Genomic DNA, 18,476 nt, shown 5'->3' with positions numbered 1-18,476 from the left:
TTTTTAAAAAAAAAAAAAAAAAATAAAATAATTTTTTAAAAAATTAAAAAAAAAAAAAAAAAAAAAAAAATTATTTTTTTTTTTTTAAAAAAAAAAAAAAAAAAAAAAAAAAAAAAAACGCGATTTGTGATAAAGCATATTTGTTGTAAATGTGCAATGGATAAAATATTTTTTCTTTTTCCTTTTCTTTGTAAGCATTTATTTATAAAGTCTGAAGTTTTTTTTTTTTATTAAATTTATAATTTACCTTCTACAAACCCACAACCATATTGATAAGCATTGCATAAAATGTGAATATTATAAGTACTTACATATATATATATATATATATGATATATTTTTTTTTCCACCTTTTATGTCTTCTTTTTTTTTCGTATCATAAAATTAATAAATTAATTTTTGAAAAAGTCTTATTTTTTAAAATACATTCTCATATATTTGTATGTATAATCACTATATATTATAAATATATATAAAAATATTTTTCTTTTTTATTAAAAGAAAAAAAACATTCGAAAATAATATATAACTATATATCTTATATGTATTTAATAATATGTCAAAAAAAGAAAAAAAAAAATATATATAAGTATAGGTTTCTATATAAAATAAAAATTTACCACTACACATATGATTTTTGTTTAAAACATAAGAATATATGTTGAGTAGGGGATTAAAAAAAAAGAAAAAAAAATCAAATATGTTATTTAATATATAAAAAAATAAAATTCCATATACATACATACGTATATATATATATATATATATATATATATATATATTATTAATACTAAAAAAAATAAATTAACACTACATTTTATTAATGTAGTACAATATAATGTTATATTTTTATACAAAAGTGAATATTTGAAATTTTTGATATGGTTAAAAAAAATGAAAGCTATTTTTCTACAAATATAAAAAAAAAAAATATAATAATAATATTTATAAATATACACTTGATACTTTAAAAAATAAATAATTATAAAATATAGGAATTATAAAAAAGCATCAAATTTTTTTATATATATTATAAACTATACTTAAATATATTTTTTTTTTTTTTTTTTTTAATTTATTATATATTTTAATAAATATATTATATACAAATTAAATAACATCAATATTTTATAAGGTATACTTTTTTTCTATATGTACTATATTAATATGGGTAAAAAAAAAAAAAGAAAAAATTTCCCACCCATCAAAAAAATTTATATATTTATATATATATATATATATATATATATATAATATATATATATGCATATAAGAAAAATTGGGGCGTTGGAGAAAAAAAAAAAAAAAAGCAAAAAAGGGTAAAAAAATTCTCTTACAAATAATTGTATATAAAATGTTAATGATTATATATTTATATATAATATATATTATATATATTCATTTTTTTTATAGCATACTTAAAAAAGAATAAAAAAAAAATATGTAATTTTCTACTACATTATAATTTTATTATATTCATGCGTATAATTTAAAAAAAAAAAAAGCAAATCCTTAATTATATATATATATATATATGTATAGATTTATTTATAATTATTTATTTTTTTTTTCTTATTTTTTTATTTGTACTCTATGAACACCTAAGTTTAAAATTTCTTTTTAACAATTTAATTTTTATTTAAAACGTATTGTTTTTTATTTGTTTTTAAATTTTTGTAATTTTAAAAGATGTGGAAAAAGTAAATCACTCTATATATATATGTATATATATATATTACAAATGTATTTATATAATTCTACATCAAACTCGTACATATTGTTACAACACAAATTTATTATATTGTTATTATATGAAAGTGTAACATTTCTACAAATGAAATTTTAAAATTCTTTTTTTAATATTTTCAATAATAAGCTTGTATATATATATATATATATATATATAATATATTGTGTTTTTTATTAATTTGTTATTTTTTTTATATATATTGTTTATAAAGAAATATAATAATTATATATATTTATATGTAAAACATATATATTTTTATGTGTGTTCTATATAAAACTATATATATATATATATTTTTTTTTTTTTTTTTATTTAAAAAAAAGAACATAAAGGGTTAACATTTTTGTATAGGAGAATTACATATGAAAGTGTAATTTGGGTTAACCTTAAGCATAAAGATGTACAGGAGAAAAAAATAATATATACATATAATAAATAAATAAATAAATATATATATATATATATATATATATATTTATATATATTTATATATTACATTTACACATATACATATATACATATAATACATTTATACATTTATACATTTATATGATTGTGATACAAAAAAAAAAATAGCATGGAGATAACAAACATTTTAAAAAAATTATTATGCAGACAAAATGTAGTACATACAGAAAATAATTCCTTTTTTGATGTTTTTAAAGACCCAAATGAAGAGGGTTTAAAAAGAAAGAATGAAGTTGATAATGAAATGAAAAATAAAAGTGTGTTGAAAGAGAATAAAGATGATACCTTAAAAACAAGTGAAGAAGATAAATTAAAAGAACAGAATTTATTAGGATATGCAAATTCCTTTGATGCTCCTAATGCTTTATTATTTGAAAATTTAAATAAAGAATATAAATTTATAACAACTCAAGATAATTTTGATGGTTTTCGTTTTGAAGTAGATAAAAATATAAATAAATTTTTACAGTCGACACATACATTATTTCTAGGAACAACATTAAGAGAAGTTGGTTATCTTTACCAATTTGGAGCTAATTTTACTAATTTAGATAATACCTTATTAATGATAAGTAGAATAAATATAGATGGTAGTGTGAATGGTAGGTTTTGTAAAAAGATTAATAATAATATTGATTGTAAATTAAATTTTAATACATATGCTAAAAGTGATACAAGAAATATGTATGAAATGTCACTAGAAGTAAATAAACCATTATATACTTATAATTTTAAAAGTATATGGCAAGGAGCATGGATATTTAATACTTCATATACACAATTATTAACAAAGAAATTACAAGCAGGTGTAGATCTAACATATATTGCATCGAATTGTGCTTCCATAGGATCTTTTGGTTTAAGATATAATCATAAAAATAATGTTTTAACCATGCAAATTGTTAGACAACCGAACTTTAAATCACCCGAGTTTATGTTAAACCAAACTCATTTATATAAAATACAATATGCCAAAAAAATATCAGACCGTTTATCCTTAGGAACAGAATTAGAAATTACACCACAAACAAAAGAATCAGCTATGAGACTTGGTTGGGATTATTCTTTCAGACATGCAAAAGTACAAGGCTCTATTGACACCAGTGGAAAAATTTCCGTCTTCACACAAGACTATTCAGGTTTTGGTGTCAGTGGATATATAGATTATTTGAATAATGATTATAAGTTTGGATTCATGATGCACATATCTCCTTCACAAGAGCAGCCACAGCCAGCAGCATAAAAAATAGACGCAAATAGGTGATATGTATGTGTAATTAATAAAATAAAAAAAAAATATACATATATATATATATATATATATATATATATATATTATTGTTAAGGTATAATATGCATTATATAAATATATTTATATATTATATAGCTTTAAATTGTTCATATATATTTTATACCATTAAATATGTAATACTTTTTAAAGGCATTAATACGAAACTGACACATTTGCAATTTTGAAATATATATATATAAATATGTATATATATAAATATGTATATATTTTTTAATAATTAATTTTATATATAAGCTTCTAATAATCAAATGAATGATTATTATATATGTATATTTATAAATTTTTTTATTTTTTATTTTTTATTTTTTTATTTTTTATTTTTTTATTTTTTATTTTTTATTTTTTTATTTTTTATTTTTTTATTTTTTATTTTTTATTTTTTTATTTTTTATTTTTTATTTTTTTATTTTTTTACCTTTTTATTTTTTTATTTTTTATTTTTTAATTTATTCATTTTGTTATTTTTTTTTTCACCTGTCTATACTCTTAATAAACACCTGCTTTGGAAAATCATTTCAAAAAAAAAAATATAATTAATTTTTAATACATGAAACTTTCATTTGAAAAATTATAAATATATTAATATATATATATATATATATATATATATATATATATATATATATATATATGAAGTCTTTATATTGGTAACATATATATGAAATCCATATTTTTATGTAAAAAATATATGTCGGATGAATTATTTTATAAAAAAAGAAATCCCCACAAAAAAAAAAAAAAAAAAAAAAAATTAAATAATAAATAAACAAATAAACAAATAAAAAAAAAAAAATATGATAAAATAAAATACAAAATAATAAATATAAACATATAATTCATAATATTACACATCCTTGTAGTTGTACTATTCAAACTTTTTATTTTATCATACACCCATTTTCGACCTTCAACATATCAAAATAACCAGTCTTCAAGCAATCAGATATTTTACTCATAATTTCAGTTGTCTTATGAAAAAAACTATCCTGCTTTGGAATATTATCCAATGAATGTATTACTTGAATTATTTTTAATACAATCAAATTATGTAATTTATTCCCATCATCACAATTTGGTAAAACATAATTATTAAATACATTTTTTACTATATCATATAATTCTTCATTACATAATAATTGTAAAATGTTTTTCATACTTTTCAAAAATTTTAAACATCTCATTAAAAATAAATTTTTTTTCTTTTGGCTAGTTATGTTTTTATAACATTGTAAAAAAGTTGTTATATATGTTTGTATCTTATCTTTTATTTTATCACGTAATTCATTTATATTATCATTATATAAAATAAAATCATTTATAATTCTTGATAAATGAAAGCTTTGTTTCAATGATAAAGGATTCCACACATTAATTAATTCATATATCTTTTTGTTAAATATATGCTCATATAATTTTTTTAAAATATCTTTTTCTTCTTGAATATTATCATATATTAATATTAGCTCATCCATAAATCTATACCACTCGAATGATTTTATACTAGGGTTGTGAAAAAACGTTTTTCTTAATTTATATTTTTTCTTCTTAAATAGTTTATTTTTAAAAATATTAGAGGATATTTTTTTAACATTTTCCTCCTCTCTATCCAGTATATTTTCGTTATTCAAATTGTCTTCATTACATGAGCTAGTATGCGACAATGAAAAATTGCTACTTGAACTTGATCCTGACATGTCCATGTCATATTCTATAGTTCTTTCGTTTGTATTATTATATATATGTTTTTTATCGTTATCATATTGTAGAGAAGGAGAAGGAGAAGAAGAATATAAAGAAAAAAAATTCTTATTATCCTGATCTATATTAAAATGCTTATCATTGTTGTCCATTTTATTACTATCTAAGATATTCAAGGTGTTCTTATTTGATTCATTTTTTTTCACAATACTAGAACTATTTATATCCTCATCAAAATAATTCAATATCTTTTTCTTTTTCTTTTTACTCATAAAAAATTGATATAAGGGATCCCAATATAATAATTCACACTTTACAAAAAAAAACAAAACATCATCAAAATGTGATGAGCATTTATTATTCACATAAAAATGATAATTATATAATTTTAATAAACCAAAATATTTTATAACATTTTTAAAATTAAAAAAATACATATTTACATTTTTAAATATATTATTAATGGAAAATAAAAATTTCTTCTTTAAATCTTTCATTTTTAATGTTTGAAAATATTTCTGTTTATCTAAATTTTTTTTTGATATATTATTTTTTGATATATCACTTTTTAATGCATCACTTTTTAATGCATCACTTTTTAATATATCTTTATTTTCTTTGCTTTGTATAAAATTTATATTATCACCATTAAGATCATTTTCTAATAATAACGATGTTGATGATAAAGTATCAGTTGAATAATTACTTGAAAAACCATCAAACATATAATAAAATTCTGAATTGTTCATATTTTTCACATCACATATTTCATTTAATATATTATATTCATTAATTTGTGTAACATTATCATTTAATCCATTATTTTGTATAATATTATTATCTATAAGATATTGTAATTGAATTTTTTTTTTCTTTTCCTTTAAATTTTTATAATATTTGGAATTAAAAATATAATCATTTATAAATGTTAATTTATACTTTTCATAATATTCTTTATAAATATATAATTTCAAATTATGATATATTAAATGAAATGTACTTTCTAATTTATATAATCCGTTTAATGCATCCTCAACCTGTTCATATTTTTCACATATAAGATTTATTAATATTTGTAAAAATTGTAGAAAAACACGACATATAATTATTTCTTTTTTACCTTTTTTACATACAATTTGGTATTTATTATATTCCACCTGATTACTATTTTCTAATTCTTTTATTTCATTTGACTCTTGAATTTTATTTTTATATTCACTAAATAAATTCTGTATATGTTCATACATTTTTATTATTTCTAAATTACATACTCCTTTGTTTTTATAAGCATTTTGGATCTTTTCAAATAATAATTTATTTTTATCATTGTAATAATTATTATTATCTAAACTGTACAACTCTTTATCCTTTTCCCTTGATAAAGAAAATAAATCGTCATCACTATATTCTTTATTTTTAACATGTTCTTCTTCTTTTGATTCATTGTTATTACTTTTTATATAGGCACTTATGTTATCTTCCTTAAAATATAAATCTTTGTCTCTTTCTCTTTCTCTTTCTCTTTCTCTTTCTCTTTTGTCTTGTTCTTCTTCTTGTTGTTGTTCTTCTTTTTTTTTTTTTTTTTTTGAATCATATAAAAAATCATTTTGTTTTTTCAATTCTACTAACATTTTATTATCAACAATTTGATTAATTTTTTCATCTTCATACAAATCATAATCTTCATAATTATTATCGATATTCAAGTCATTTGTATCTACAACGTTTTCTTCAATATTTCTTTCTTCATATAAATTTTTAATTTCTTCATTTCTATTTTTTTTGATTAAAATTCGATTCTTCATTTCATTAATTGTTTCATAATTATACATATCATCTACATCTAAATCATCTTCATACGTAACATTTTTGTTTTTTTTTATTTCAAAAAAGAAATTTTTCTTTTCCATAGGAAAAAAAAAATTATCATCATAATCATCATCTAAAAATAAATTATTATCATTATTATTATAATTAATATTATTAATTTCTTTTTTCTTCCTTAATATATTTTTTTTCAATTTTATTCTTTCAATTAATTTTTTTTCTTCATCATTATCTTTATCGTCATATTCATCTTCTAAATTTATATTTATGGATTGATAATTATCACTCTTATCATCAATAATAAACACATCTTCAGAATCATTAAAAATTTGGTTCTTATCTTTTAAACCTTTTGACACGACACCTGAATTGTCACTACCTAAATTTACAACATTTTCGTTATCATTATTTGAATAATCATTACCTACTTCATATGACGAGATATTTCTTTGTTTTAATTTATATGATGAAGAATCGTTCACATAAAATTTTGTATCATCATAGATAATATCCTTATTATAATTTTCTTCATCGTTATCACTAGTATGGTCCCCATAATTTGTATGATTGTCTTCACTTAAATATATTTCATTTTTTTTTATATTATGATTATTATATGATAAATTTTTATCCTTTTTGATTTTCATATGATCTTTATTATATATATGTTTCTCACCTTGTGTACAATTGTATATAGATAAATTATTATATGCATTATTAAAAGTTTCATTATCTGATGATTTATTTTCTTTAAAAATATTATCAGAATTGTTGTAATTATTATTATGAATATTATCAATTTTGTTATTTTTTTCCTCCTTGTACATCTTTACACTTGAAGATTTTTTTTTTTTTTTTTTTTTTAATGTTATATAACTATCATTATCATCTTCACTATATATATGAAAACTTGTATTCATTTTATTTACTCTTTTTTCTTCTTCATTCTTTTTTCTTTCAATACAACTCATCTTATTGCTTTTCTTTTTAATAATCTTCTCTTCCTTCTTTTTTTCATCATTTGATTGAATAAATGTACATGTTAAACCAAATTCATTTTGTCCATTCTGTACATTTTTTTTTTCTTCTTCTTTTTCTTTTATTTCTTTCATGTTCAGGTAACTATTTTTTACATTTTGGCTAGCTGAAAAAGTAACATTATTATCCTCATTAGTTTCCTTAAACTTTAATTGATAAATATCATCATGAGTATCTATAAACTCCTTTTCATTTTTATAATTCGTATGGGCATTCGGTTTATCAATTTGTTCTTCTTCATCATTATCATCAAAACTTTTTTTTATATTTTTTTTAATTATTTTTCTCTTGCTAAACATATTATCAAATGATAAAACTGAACATATATATATATATATATATATATATTTATTTATTTATACATATATATTATATATATATAATGTTTTAAATATTTTTTTTTTTTTCGTATTCTTTATTAAGAGTAACTTATTTGAATAATTTTCATATCTACATTTAACAGTCTCAGTTGTCAAATATTGTAAATAATTACAAAAAAAAATAATATATATATATATATATATATTCATTTATTTATATATTTATTTATTTATAATTCAATGTAACATGTTATTAAATATAAAAAGATAAGCATGATAATATATATGAAGGATATAATATATTTATACTTTCTTTATAGTTACAAATGAAATTATTTAATTATGTTCCTTTATCATATATATATTATTATAATTTATCCTTTCATTTTTTCCTCACAACATTTTTTACTTGAAATAAATTATTATAAATATTTTGTTCCAGTATATTTTTGTAGGCCAAAAAAGAGAAAAAAAAAAAAAATATATATATATACATAATATATATAATATATATTTTTATCATACCTATTATAATTATATATAAATTAAGCACATATATATATATATATATATATATATATATTTATTTATTTATATATTTATTTATTTTTTTATAATTGGGAATTAATAAAAAAAAAAAATTTGTCATTATATTTTTTACAACATTTTCTCATGCTATCATTTAAAAATAATAAAGAAAAAATATTAAGATATGTTAATATATAGAATTATTATTATTAGGAATGATATTGTAACAATTTGAAAACATATTTTTAGAATAAACCCTTCCTTTTAAGGAAAAGAAATTAATTGAATTAAAAAAAATATATATATATATATATAATTTATATTATATATTATTTTTGTAATGAAAAGTTTTACCTACTCTTTTATTAGTCGCTTTATATGTAAGACAAAGTTAAAGGAAGAAATATATTCATTGACAATTCTTCAAATATTTATATATTTTGTTATGCCATAAGTATATTATTTAAAAAGGTTAAAATTTAATTGTCCTTTTATATAATGTCACATTAATTTATTAATAATAAAGTCTAAAATAAAACAAATATAGTTTATACATATATATATATATATATATATATATATATATATAATTGAGAAGTATAAAAAAAAATATATTAAAAGTAAAAAGAATATAAAAAAAAAAAAAAAAAAAAAACATAGTGTATATATATAAGATATTTTTATGTGATATATATATATATTTATTTATTTATATACATATCATTTTTTTTTTAATAAAAAAAACAAAAAAATTAAAATAAGCACATGAATTGGAACATATATATTATATATATATATATATATATATATATATATTTTTTTACATATGTATATATTTTTTTAATATTATAATTAAACTGTGTGATGTAAAATTTTAAAAAATCAACAACAATTTTTTTTAGATTAAAAATAATTTAAATATATATTAATAGGCAAATTAATCTATTCTTCAGATAATCCCTTTCTGATATTATATACAAATAGGAGATTTTCAAGGACAACACATAAAAAAAAAAATAAATAATAATAAGTGAAATAAAAATATAAAATAAATGAATAAGTGGAACATATGGAATATATAAATAAATATAAATATAAATATAAATATATATATATATATATATATATATTTATTTATTTATTTATTTATTATTATATTTCATTATTTTTTATTATTTTATTTTTTTTTTTTTATTGCTCATAAATAATTGACGGGATATTCGCCTTCATATAAATATTTTTTCACATCATTTTTGTTAATTTTTGCGTTAAGTCTTTCACATATTGTGTTCATATCAAATTCTCCATTACCTAAACATGTGGTTGCTCCAGGTGAAGGAGTAATGTTAAAGATAATATTTTTTCCTGGATCGATTTTTCCCTCCCCAAGAATTAATTTTTTACTTTTTTTATTTATGAGTTGTGGTCGAACACCTCCATAACCAACACAATATGTTAAGTCTTTTATGGTTAATGATGGAATAATTTTTTTAACATCTTTTAAAAATAAATATTTATTTAAAACTGGGATTTCGAATAATACGTTACGTGCTACATATTTTAACATTGTCATATCTTTGAATAAATTGTAATATACTTGAAATAAGCTTAGATCTGGATTCCATACTTTTAAAAAATCCAATAATGTTTTTATATTATCTCTTTCTAACAATGGTAAAGGTATAGCTGTTGGTCCAAATCTCGTTTTCCCTTTCTCAATAATATCTGGATCTCCATGTACGGCTGCAAATGGTAAGGCTGGATTTTGAATAGTATATACTTTCCCTTTTAAAATATTATCCGTAAAATAAAAACTTCCAGCTACAGGCATACAGCTATATTCTAATCCATAATTCATTTTTTGTGCAATCATTAATGAATGTCCGCATGCACAGACTACAACAAAACGCGAATTAATGATTCCTTTGTTTGTATGTATTTTATATAAACTATCATTCACTTCTTCAATATTAATTACTTCTGTTAATAAATTTATAGATATAGTTTTATTTGGTACAGTACGTGCAGATTCAATAAAACTCTCCGATAATTTTTGATAATCACATGTGGTTAATTCTGGTGGCATATATAATGCTGATAATTGTTCTTCTCTTAACGTATGAGAATCCTTTAAAGCAACCCGTGGTTCTACCTCATATATATCATCTTTATTATATAATTTCATGGAATTAAATAATTGTCTAAATACAGGATATCTTTCTTGTAAAAACTGACATTCCTTTTCACCTACACCTAAAACCATTTTTTGTGTAACACTTGATATGTTTTCTCTTTTTTCTTTAGGTATATTTGTTAAATAATTTCTTAACATATCAGCATATCTTTTTATAAATTTGGCTTTTTCAAAAGAATAATTGGTTTCAATATCTCCACAATGAATTGTTTGACTATTATTTTTTCCATGTGATGCTACTAAAGCAAAATTATCTCTTCTTTCAATTATAGCTAGCTTTTTTAAATTAGTAAATTTAGATAATAAAAAAAACAAAGCAGTACCTGTTACCCCTCCTCCTATGACAACTGTATCATATATTTCACTTTGTAAAATATTACCTTCATTAAGATTTATAGATACATTCTTATTCTTTTCAATATCATTTTTTTTTTTTTCATTACTTCCATAATTTGATGTACTAAATTTTATACTTTTTACAAATGACCCTTCATAATATTTCCTATTATTACGTAGTTCGTTTAACGGACTATTTTTATATCTTTTCAAAATATTTTTAACACATATCATTTTATTCTTTTTTATTAACTTTTTTTTTTTTTTTTCTACTAAAGGTTTATCATTAAGTGTATTCCTCTAACACAGTGTGAAGAATCTCACAATAAATAAATAAATAAATAAATATATATATATATATATATATATTATATTATGTATGTATAATTTATAAAATATTATTTTAAAAATTATAAGTATGTTCAAATGTATTACACCTTAAATATATAAATATAATATTTATTCATATATATATATATATATATATATATATATAAACGTTTTAATTATTTTTCTAGTTGCTTTTTTTGGAAAAGCACATTATATTTTATAATCGTTTATATTCCGTTATATATATATATATATATATATATATATAATTTTTATCCATTAACATTACATTATTTTGATATGATTATCATATTTTCCCTATATTCTCTCAAAAAATATATATATATATATATATGTATATGTTTATAAAATAATAAAATTTTAAGCCAACTCAAAAGAATACATATACATTTATTTTTTAATTTTAGGGAAAAAAAAAAAAAAAATTTCCATAATTGTGTAAACAAACAATATATATATATATATATATATATATATTTAATATATTAGTGTGTGCCTTCAAAAATTAAGATATACAAACATTATTATATTTTCATAATAAAAATTATAAATATGAAAGTATATTTTATATTAAAGATATATATATATATATGTATATATAAATATGTTTATATAAAAATATTTATAGATATAAAAAAAATGTTTATAATAAAATGGTTACCCTTTTATTAATACATATATAAAATTTACAAGAATACACAAAAAAAAAGAAAAAAAAAAAGCATGTATGCATATATATATAATATAATATTTACCGATTTGCCTTTTTTTATGTGAATTATTTTTTTATATATTTAACAAAAAAAAATTCAAGATAAATATTTTCCTTTATATATAAACTTCATATATATATATAACTACTTCTTAGTGTATATATTTTACATTAACCTTTAGGCTATATATATTTTCCATTTATATTTTATTTTTTTTAAATGTTTTGTTTTTTCCCTCTTTATATATATAACAAGATAAATATATGTTGTAATTACTTCGTAATTTATATAACGAATATATATATAGTACAATATATATATGTATATGGCCCCTTATATTTATGTTGACTATTTTATTTTTTATTTTTTTGTTTTCTTTATTTTCCTTAAAACAAACAAAACATTTGCACATAAATATAATATATTATATATATAGTAAATAATATTATAATGTATATCAGAAGAAGTAACAATTATATATATATATATATATATTTATAATATTATTATAATTATGTTTATATATATATATATAATAATATATATATTTAATCTTATCAAAGGATCTTCTACAAAATTATTTTACATATAAAATTATATATATATATAAATAATTTATAATATATATATATTTTTTTTTTTTTATTATTCCTTAATTTTAATATATACATATTTAATTTATTACTATTATATATCTATATATTTACAATCATATGAAAAAAAAAAAAAATAATAAATAACACAAGTAGGTAGAAATGCCATATTAATATTGTAATGAAGTTTACATGAATATTATACCTCATTATATTTTCCTTCAAATATGTATATATTAGTACATATATTTATATATTTTTTTTTTTTTTTTTTTTCCATTAATTCTTTGAAATTATACCTTCGAAAACATACGTATTCATAAGAAAAAAAAATATATATATATATATATATATATATGTCAAAGCATGGGTGTTAATCATATATAAATATTAAAATATATGTAATATATAAAAACAAAAAAAAAAAAAAAGTCCAGTTCATATATATGTCTTACTTTTTATTAAATATTAACCTTATAAAACATATGTTTTTAATATAATCCTAAACCAAAAAAAAAAAAAAAAAAAAATTTATAATTAACATTGAAAAAAATAAAATCATAAAATCATAAAATAAGAGTTCTATATATATTGTGTTATGTATATAACATTATATACATTCATTGTATATATATATATATATATATATATATATATATATATATATATATATATATCTATATATATATGTGTTATTTTTTTTTGTTAACATAATAATGTTATAAAATAAGTATAACAAAAATGTATGCCCTAATTATATCATTATTATAATGTGTAAGCATTTTTACACTTATACACAAATATAAATAAACAAATAAATAAATAAATTAATATATATATATATATATATTATTTATATTTTTTTTTATATTTTTTTTTTTTTTAAAACCACAATGTTATATCGAGTGACGTTATTTAAACTACACGTATTTAATGAATTCAAAAAAGTAAAAAATAAATTAAATAAAATAAAATAATAAAATATAAAATACCAATATGAATGTATAAGTTCTTATATAATATAGTTACATGAAAAGAACTTCCATCGTGTTTCCCAAGCACAAACAAAAACGCAAAAATATTTACAAGATTCCCGTTTATTTTATTTTTTTTTTTTTTTTTTTTATTCTTTTATTTTATCGTTTGTCTATATATATATATATATATATAGAATGGATAATTTTAAAATTCTCGTGTTAGGAGACCTTGGAGTAGGAAAAAGCTCCTTTTTAAAATTGATAAGTGAAAGGTTTAATGATGTATATCCTATAGATTTCTTTGATTATTTTATACATTTAGATGAAAAAGAAGAAGAGGAAGAAGAAAAGAAAAAAAAAGAAGAAAAGAAAAAGAATGATTTTGTATGTGCAAAAGATTTGGCTAGTAACACAACTACCAAACATAATGTAGAAAATGTAGTAGAAACCATTTTTTTCCAAGCAAAAAAAAATTTTTTACAATTTATTGAACATAAAATGAATACTAACAATTTTATTTTTGAAGAGACACATAAATATACATACGGATTTGAAATATATACTTTATTATGGTCCAGAAATAATGAGTACAATAATAAGTTTAAAAAAAATAATCCTTTAAATATAATAAAAAATATTGAAAAAAAGTCTATAAAAGAAATATATTACCACAACAATGAAAATAATAATAATAATATGTGTTTTAATAATAATAATAATAATAATAATAATACATGTTATAATAATAATATATGCTATAATGATAATAATATATGTTATAATGATAATGTATATGATTATAATAATCATACAGATCTTAATTTGTCCTCACATTCCAATGATATAAATAATTTTTATATTATAGAATTCGTAGAAATAGGAGGAATACAAACATACTCATATATTCGTAATATATTTTATGAAAAGGTTGACGGAATATTACTAGTTTACGATTCTTCGAACAATAAATCTTATCATAATTTAGCTAAATGGTTATATGAGTTATATATAAATACAAAACCACCATCGGATGTTTTTTGTGGAGAAATCAAAAAAAAAAATTTTCTATGGAACTTTTTTCACACACAAAAGCAAAAGCAAATAAAACAAGATCACAAAAAGGATCACAAAAAGGATCGCAAAAAAGATCAAAATAAAAATAAAAATAGAGATCACATAAATGATCAAAATCAAGATCAAGAACTACATCAAGATAGGGAACATTTTGAATATGATAAAAATATTTATAATAAATATAATTATGATAAAGGAAAGAATAATACGTTTTATCATAAAAATTCATACAAAAGGAAAAATAACAATATGAACCATGATAATTATGATAATTACGATAATGATGATGATGAAGATTTTTTCTCTGATGATTATTCAGATATAGAAAAAGGTTCTTATAAATATAATGAAGATATATTAAACGGGAAAATACCCATAGCATGTGTTGCCACAAAAATTGATAAAAAAAATGCAAAAGAAAAACCAGCTTATGTAAAAACTCCTAGAACTTCTTACTTTTATAATTTTTTTTTCCCTGATCTTATAAATAATGATTCCGTATATGATAGTTCAAATAATATTAAAATTAAAAAACATATTCTCAAAAAACTAGAACAACATATTACTGAAGCTATCGAAATTAAGGCGAGTTCTATTGATTGTGTGGTTGACATTGAGAGTTTTGTCACCTTCCTAAAAAATGTTTATAATAAAAAATTTAATATTCAGATGTGTTAACATATCATGAGGAAATTGAAAAGTGGGTTATATGAAAGTTTACCCCGGATATAGGGAATACATAAATATAAATATAAATATATATATAATATATTATGTATGTATGTATATATATATATATTTTTCTTTTTTTTTTTTTTTTTTTTTTTTTTTTTGAGTATGTATATACATAAATTAAAATAAATATCCTTTAAATATATCACTTATTTTTTTAATGGTTTATTTACAAAGGGATAAAATGATATATATATATATATATTTTTTTTTTTTGTTACATGAATATATGTGTAATTTATATATATATATATATATATATATATATTTTTTTTTATTTTTATTTTAATTTTTAACTTTTTTTGTAAACTTTGATTTTTTTAATTTTAAAAACAAAAGCACATATACATATATATATATATATATATATATATATATTATATTTATAACTTCTGTGTGTTATATATTTTCATTAATTTAATCGTATGGAACCTCCCCTTTTGTTATACACTTTTAAGTTCTCTCTCATTTTACATGTACAATAAATAATAAAGCATTTTAATTATTTCCATATCGTCCTTCTATTTTTTTTTTTTTTCTATATAACATTATGCTTGATGAAAATTTATCATGCTTGTTTGATGAGAGTGATGATGAGTGGAAGAAGAAAAAAAAAAAAAAAAAAGAGGAGGGAAATATTCAACAGGATGATAAGAAAAGAAATGAAAAGAACGTACAGCAAAAAAATTCATCCTCTTCAATATTAAATTTTAACATTAGTAATATAAAAAATTTGGACAATTTTTTTAAAAGTATTAATAATGAAAATATTAATAAAAGTAAGAATAATAATAAATTAAGGAGTGTTGGTTTGGATCATGTGGAAAATATAAACAAGGAAAGGATAGATGATAATAACAAGTGTCCATATGATAATACGATATCGAATATGTTAAATAAAAAGGGTGGAGATAATATCCATGCTACAAATAATGAAAATACAAAAAAACAAGCAATCCTAAAGAATAAAGAAATAAATAATAAACATCATCAAGGTGATAAAAAATTCTTAGATGATGAATATAATAAGGATGAAAATTGTTCTTCATATGAAGAAAAAAAAAAACAAAGATATAATACAAATACGATTAGGTCGATAACATATAATGATAGAAATAGAAAACATAAATATATTAATAATGATGATAATAATAATAATAATAATGATAATAATAATAATAATAATAATAATAATAATGAAGATAATAATAATAATGAAGATAATAATAATAATGAAGATAATAATAATAATAATAATAATAATAATGAAGATAATTATAATAATAATATTCATTATTGTGATACATTGATCAAACAAAAAAATATACAAAAAAAAGATGATATGTATATATACACAAAGGATAATCATATGAATTCAAACAACGGTAATTCTTTAAATAAAGACCCAGGAATTTTAAAAAAAAAAAAAAATACAACAAATGAAACCAATTTGTATAACGAACATATTAGAACAAATAATAGTAATAATAACATTTCTAGTGAAAAAATAGGGGACCCAGCTATTTCTGAACAATATGAGATACATGAAAGTAACAGAACCAAGCATATGACAAAATTAACAAATGATATGAAAAGCTTTTCACCAATATTAAATATATGTGATAAGTCCATCATTCAAAATGTGTCTGTTAATGTAGGAGACAAAACAAGTAATTTAGATATGTTTATAGAATCGTACAATAAATCAGAAATGACGAAAAAAAGGAAAGATAATAATAATATTTATGGTAATAATTTAGATTGTAACAATGTGTATAGTAATAATATATGTAATAATAACATGTATGATAATGATAATAATGATAATAATAACAACAATAACAATACCAATAACAATAACAATAAAAATAACAATAACAGTAATTATTATAATTATAATAAAGAAAAGGAATTAATTTTTTGCTTCTCATTTATTAAATATTATTCATGGATTAAGGCATTACAAATTTTAAATATACCAATAGATTTTTTCCATCTAGGTATAAATTCACATAAATATATACATAAGAATAAATCAGAAGAATCTTTTTTATATAAATATAATATCCATAATATATTAAAGAATAAACATTTTTCTAATTATAAAATTGAAAGGATGATAGTTCTGGTTAAAAACATTATATGTCGTAATCATGGATATTTTCTTATTGTAATGGACCCATCTGGACAAATGCCCGCATCAGTACATAAAGAAGTAGAAATTGAATATAAAAAACATATAGATATAGGTTCAACATTATTATTAAAAAATGTCACCATTTTTGATACGATTGACAATTTCCCTTATTTGATCGTAACACTCAGAAGTCTTGTACGAGTTATTAAACCTGAGCAGACAGATGCACTAACAAAGGAAAAAATATTCAAACAAATATATTTATAAAAACAAAACATTATATAAACATACACATATATATGTATATATATATATATATATATATATATATTATGATAATTAAGTTGTTAATTTTATTTATTTCTTTTTTTTTAAAGGACAAGTGCTCGATTATCACATGTTCTTTGACTTTATGTCAAAAAAAAAAA

At 18.3% G+C, this 18,476-nt stretch overlaps 5 protein-coding genes across 5 annotated transcripts; 3 read left to right on the top strand and 2 right to left on the bottom strand.

Annotated features, from left to right (window-relative positions):
* Positions 1-2,327: 2,327 nt before the first annotated feature.
* PRSY57_0615700 (mitochondrial import receptor subunit TOM40, putative) lies at positions 2,328-3,461 on the top strand (the record flags this gene model as incomplete). The annotated part of the gene is made up of 1 exon (XM_012906533.2): positions 2,328-3,461. One exon carries the CDS (start codon positions 2,328-2,330, stop codon positions 3,459-3,461), a length of 1,134 nt encoding a protein of 377 aa, XP_012761987.2.
* Positions 3,462-4,408: 947 nt separating this feature from the next.
* On the bottom strand, positions 4,409-8,392 carry PRSY57_0615600 (hypothetical protein; the record flags this gene model as incomplete). The annotated part of the gene is made up of 1 exon (XM_012906532.2): positions 4,409-8,392. The coding sequence occupies one exon, from the start codon at positions 8,390-8,392 to the stop codon at positions 4,409-4,411; it is 3,984 nt and encodes a 1,327-aa protein (XP_012761986.2).
* A 1,747-nt stretch (positions 8,393-10,139) lies between these two features.
* Positions 10,140-11,705, bottom strand: PRSY57_0615500 (malate:quinone oxidoreductase, putative; the record flags this gene model as incomplete). The annotated part of the gene is made up of 1 exon (XM_012906531.2): positions 10,140-11,705. The coding sequence occupies one exon, from the start codon at positions 11,703-11,705 to the stop codon at positions 10,140-10,142; it is 1,566 nt and encodes a 521-aa protein (XP_012761985.1).
* A 2,595-nt stretch (positions 11,706-14,300) lies between these two features.
* Positions 14,301-15,857, top strand: PRSY57_0615400 (ras GTPAse, putative; the record flags this gene model as incomplete). The annotated part of the gene is made up of 1 exon (XM_012906530.2): positions 14,301-15,857. One exon carries the CDS (start codon positions 14,301-14,303, stop codon positions 15,855-15,857), a length of 1,557 nt encoding a protein of 518 aa, XP_012761984.2.
* Positions 15,858-16,461: 604 nt separating this feature from the next.
* PRSY57_0615300 (hypothetical protein) lies at positions 16,462-18,315 on the top strand (the record flags this gene model as incomplete). Its single annotated transcript, XM_012906529.2, has 1 exon — positions 16,462-18,315. The coding sequence occupies one exon, from the start codon at positions 16,462-16,464 to the stop codon at positions 18,313-18,315; it is 1,854 nt and encodes a 617-aa protein (XP_012761983.2).
* Positions 18,316-18,476: the final 161 nt, after the last annotated feature.

Source organism: Plasmodium reichenowi, chromosome 6 (genome assembly GCF_001601855.1).
Source record: "Plasmodium reichenowi strain SY57 chromosome 6, whole genome shotgun sequence".
Lineage (NCBI taxonomy): Eukaryota > Apicomplexa > Aconoidasida > Haemosporida > Plasmodiidae > Plasmodium > Plasmodium reichenowi.
The sequence above is the reverse complement of the archived record's forward strand: the minus strand, read 5'-3'. Positions and strand labels throughout refer to the sequence as shown.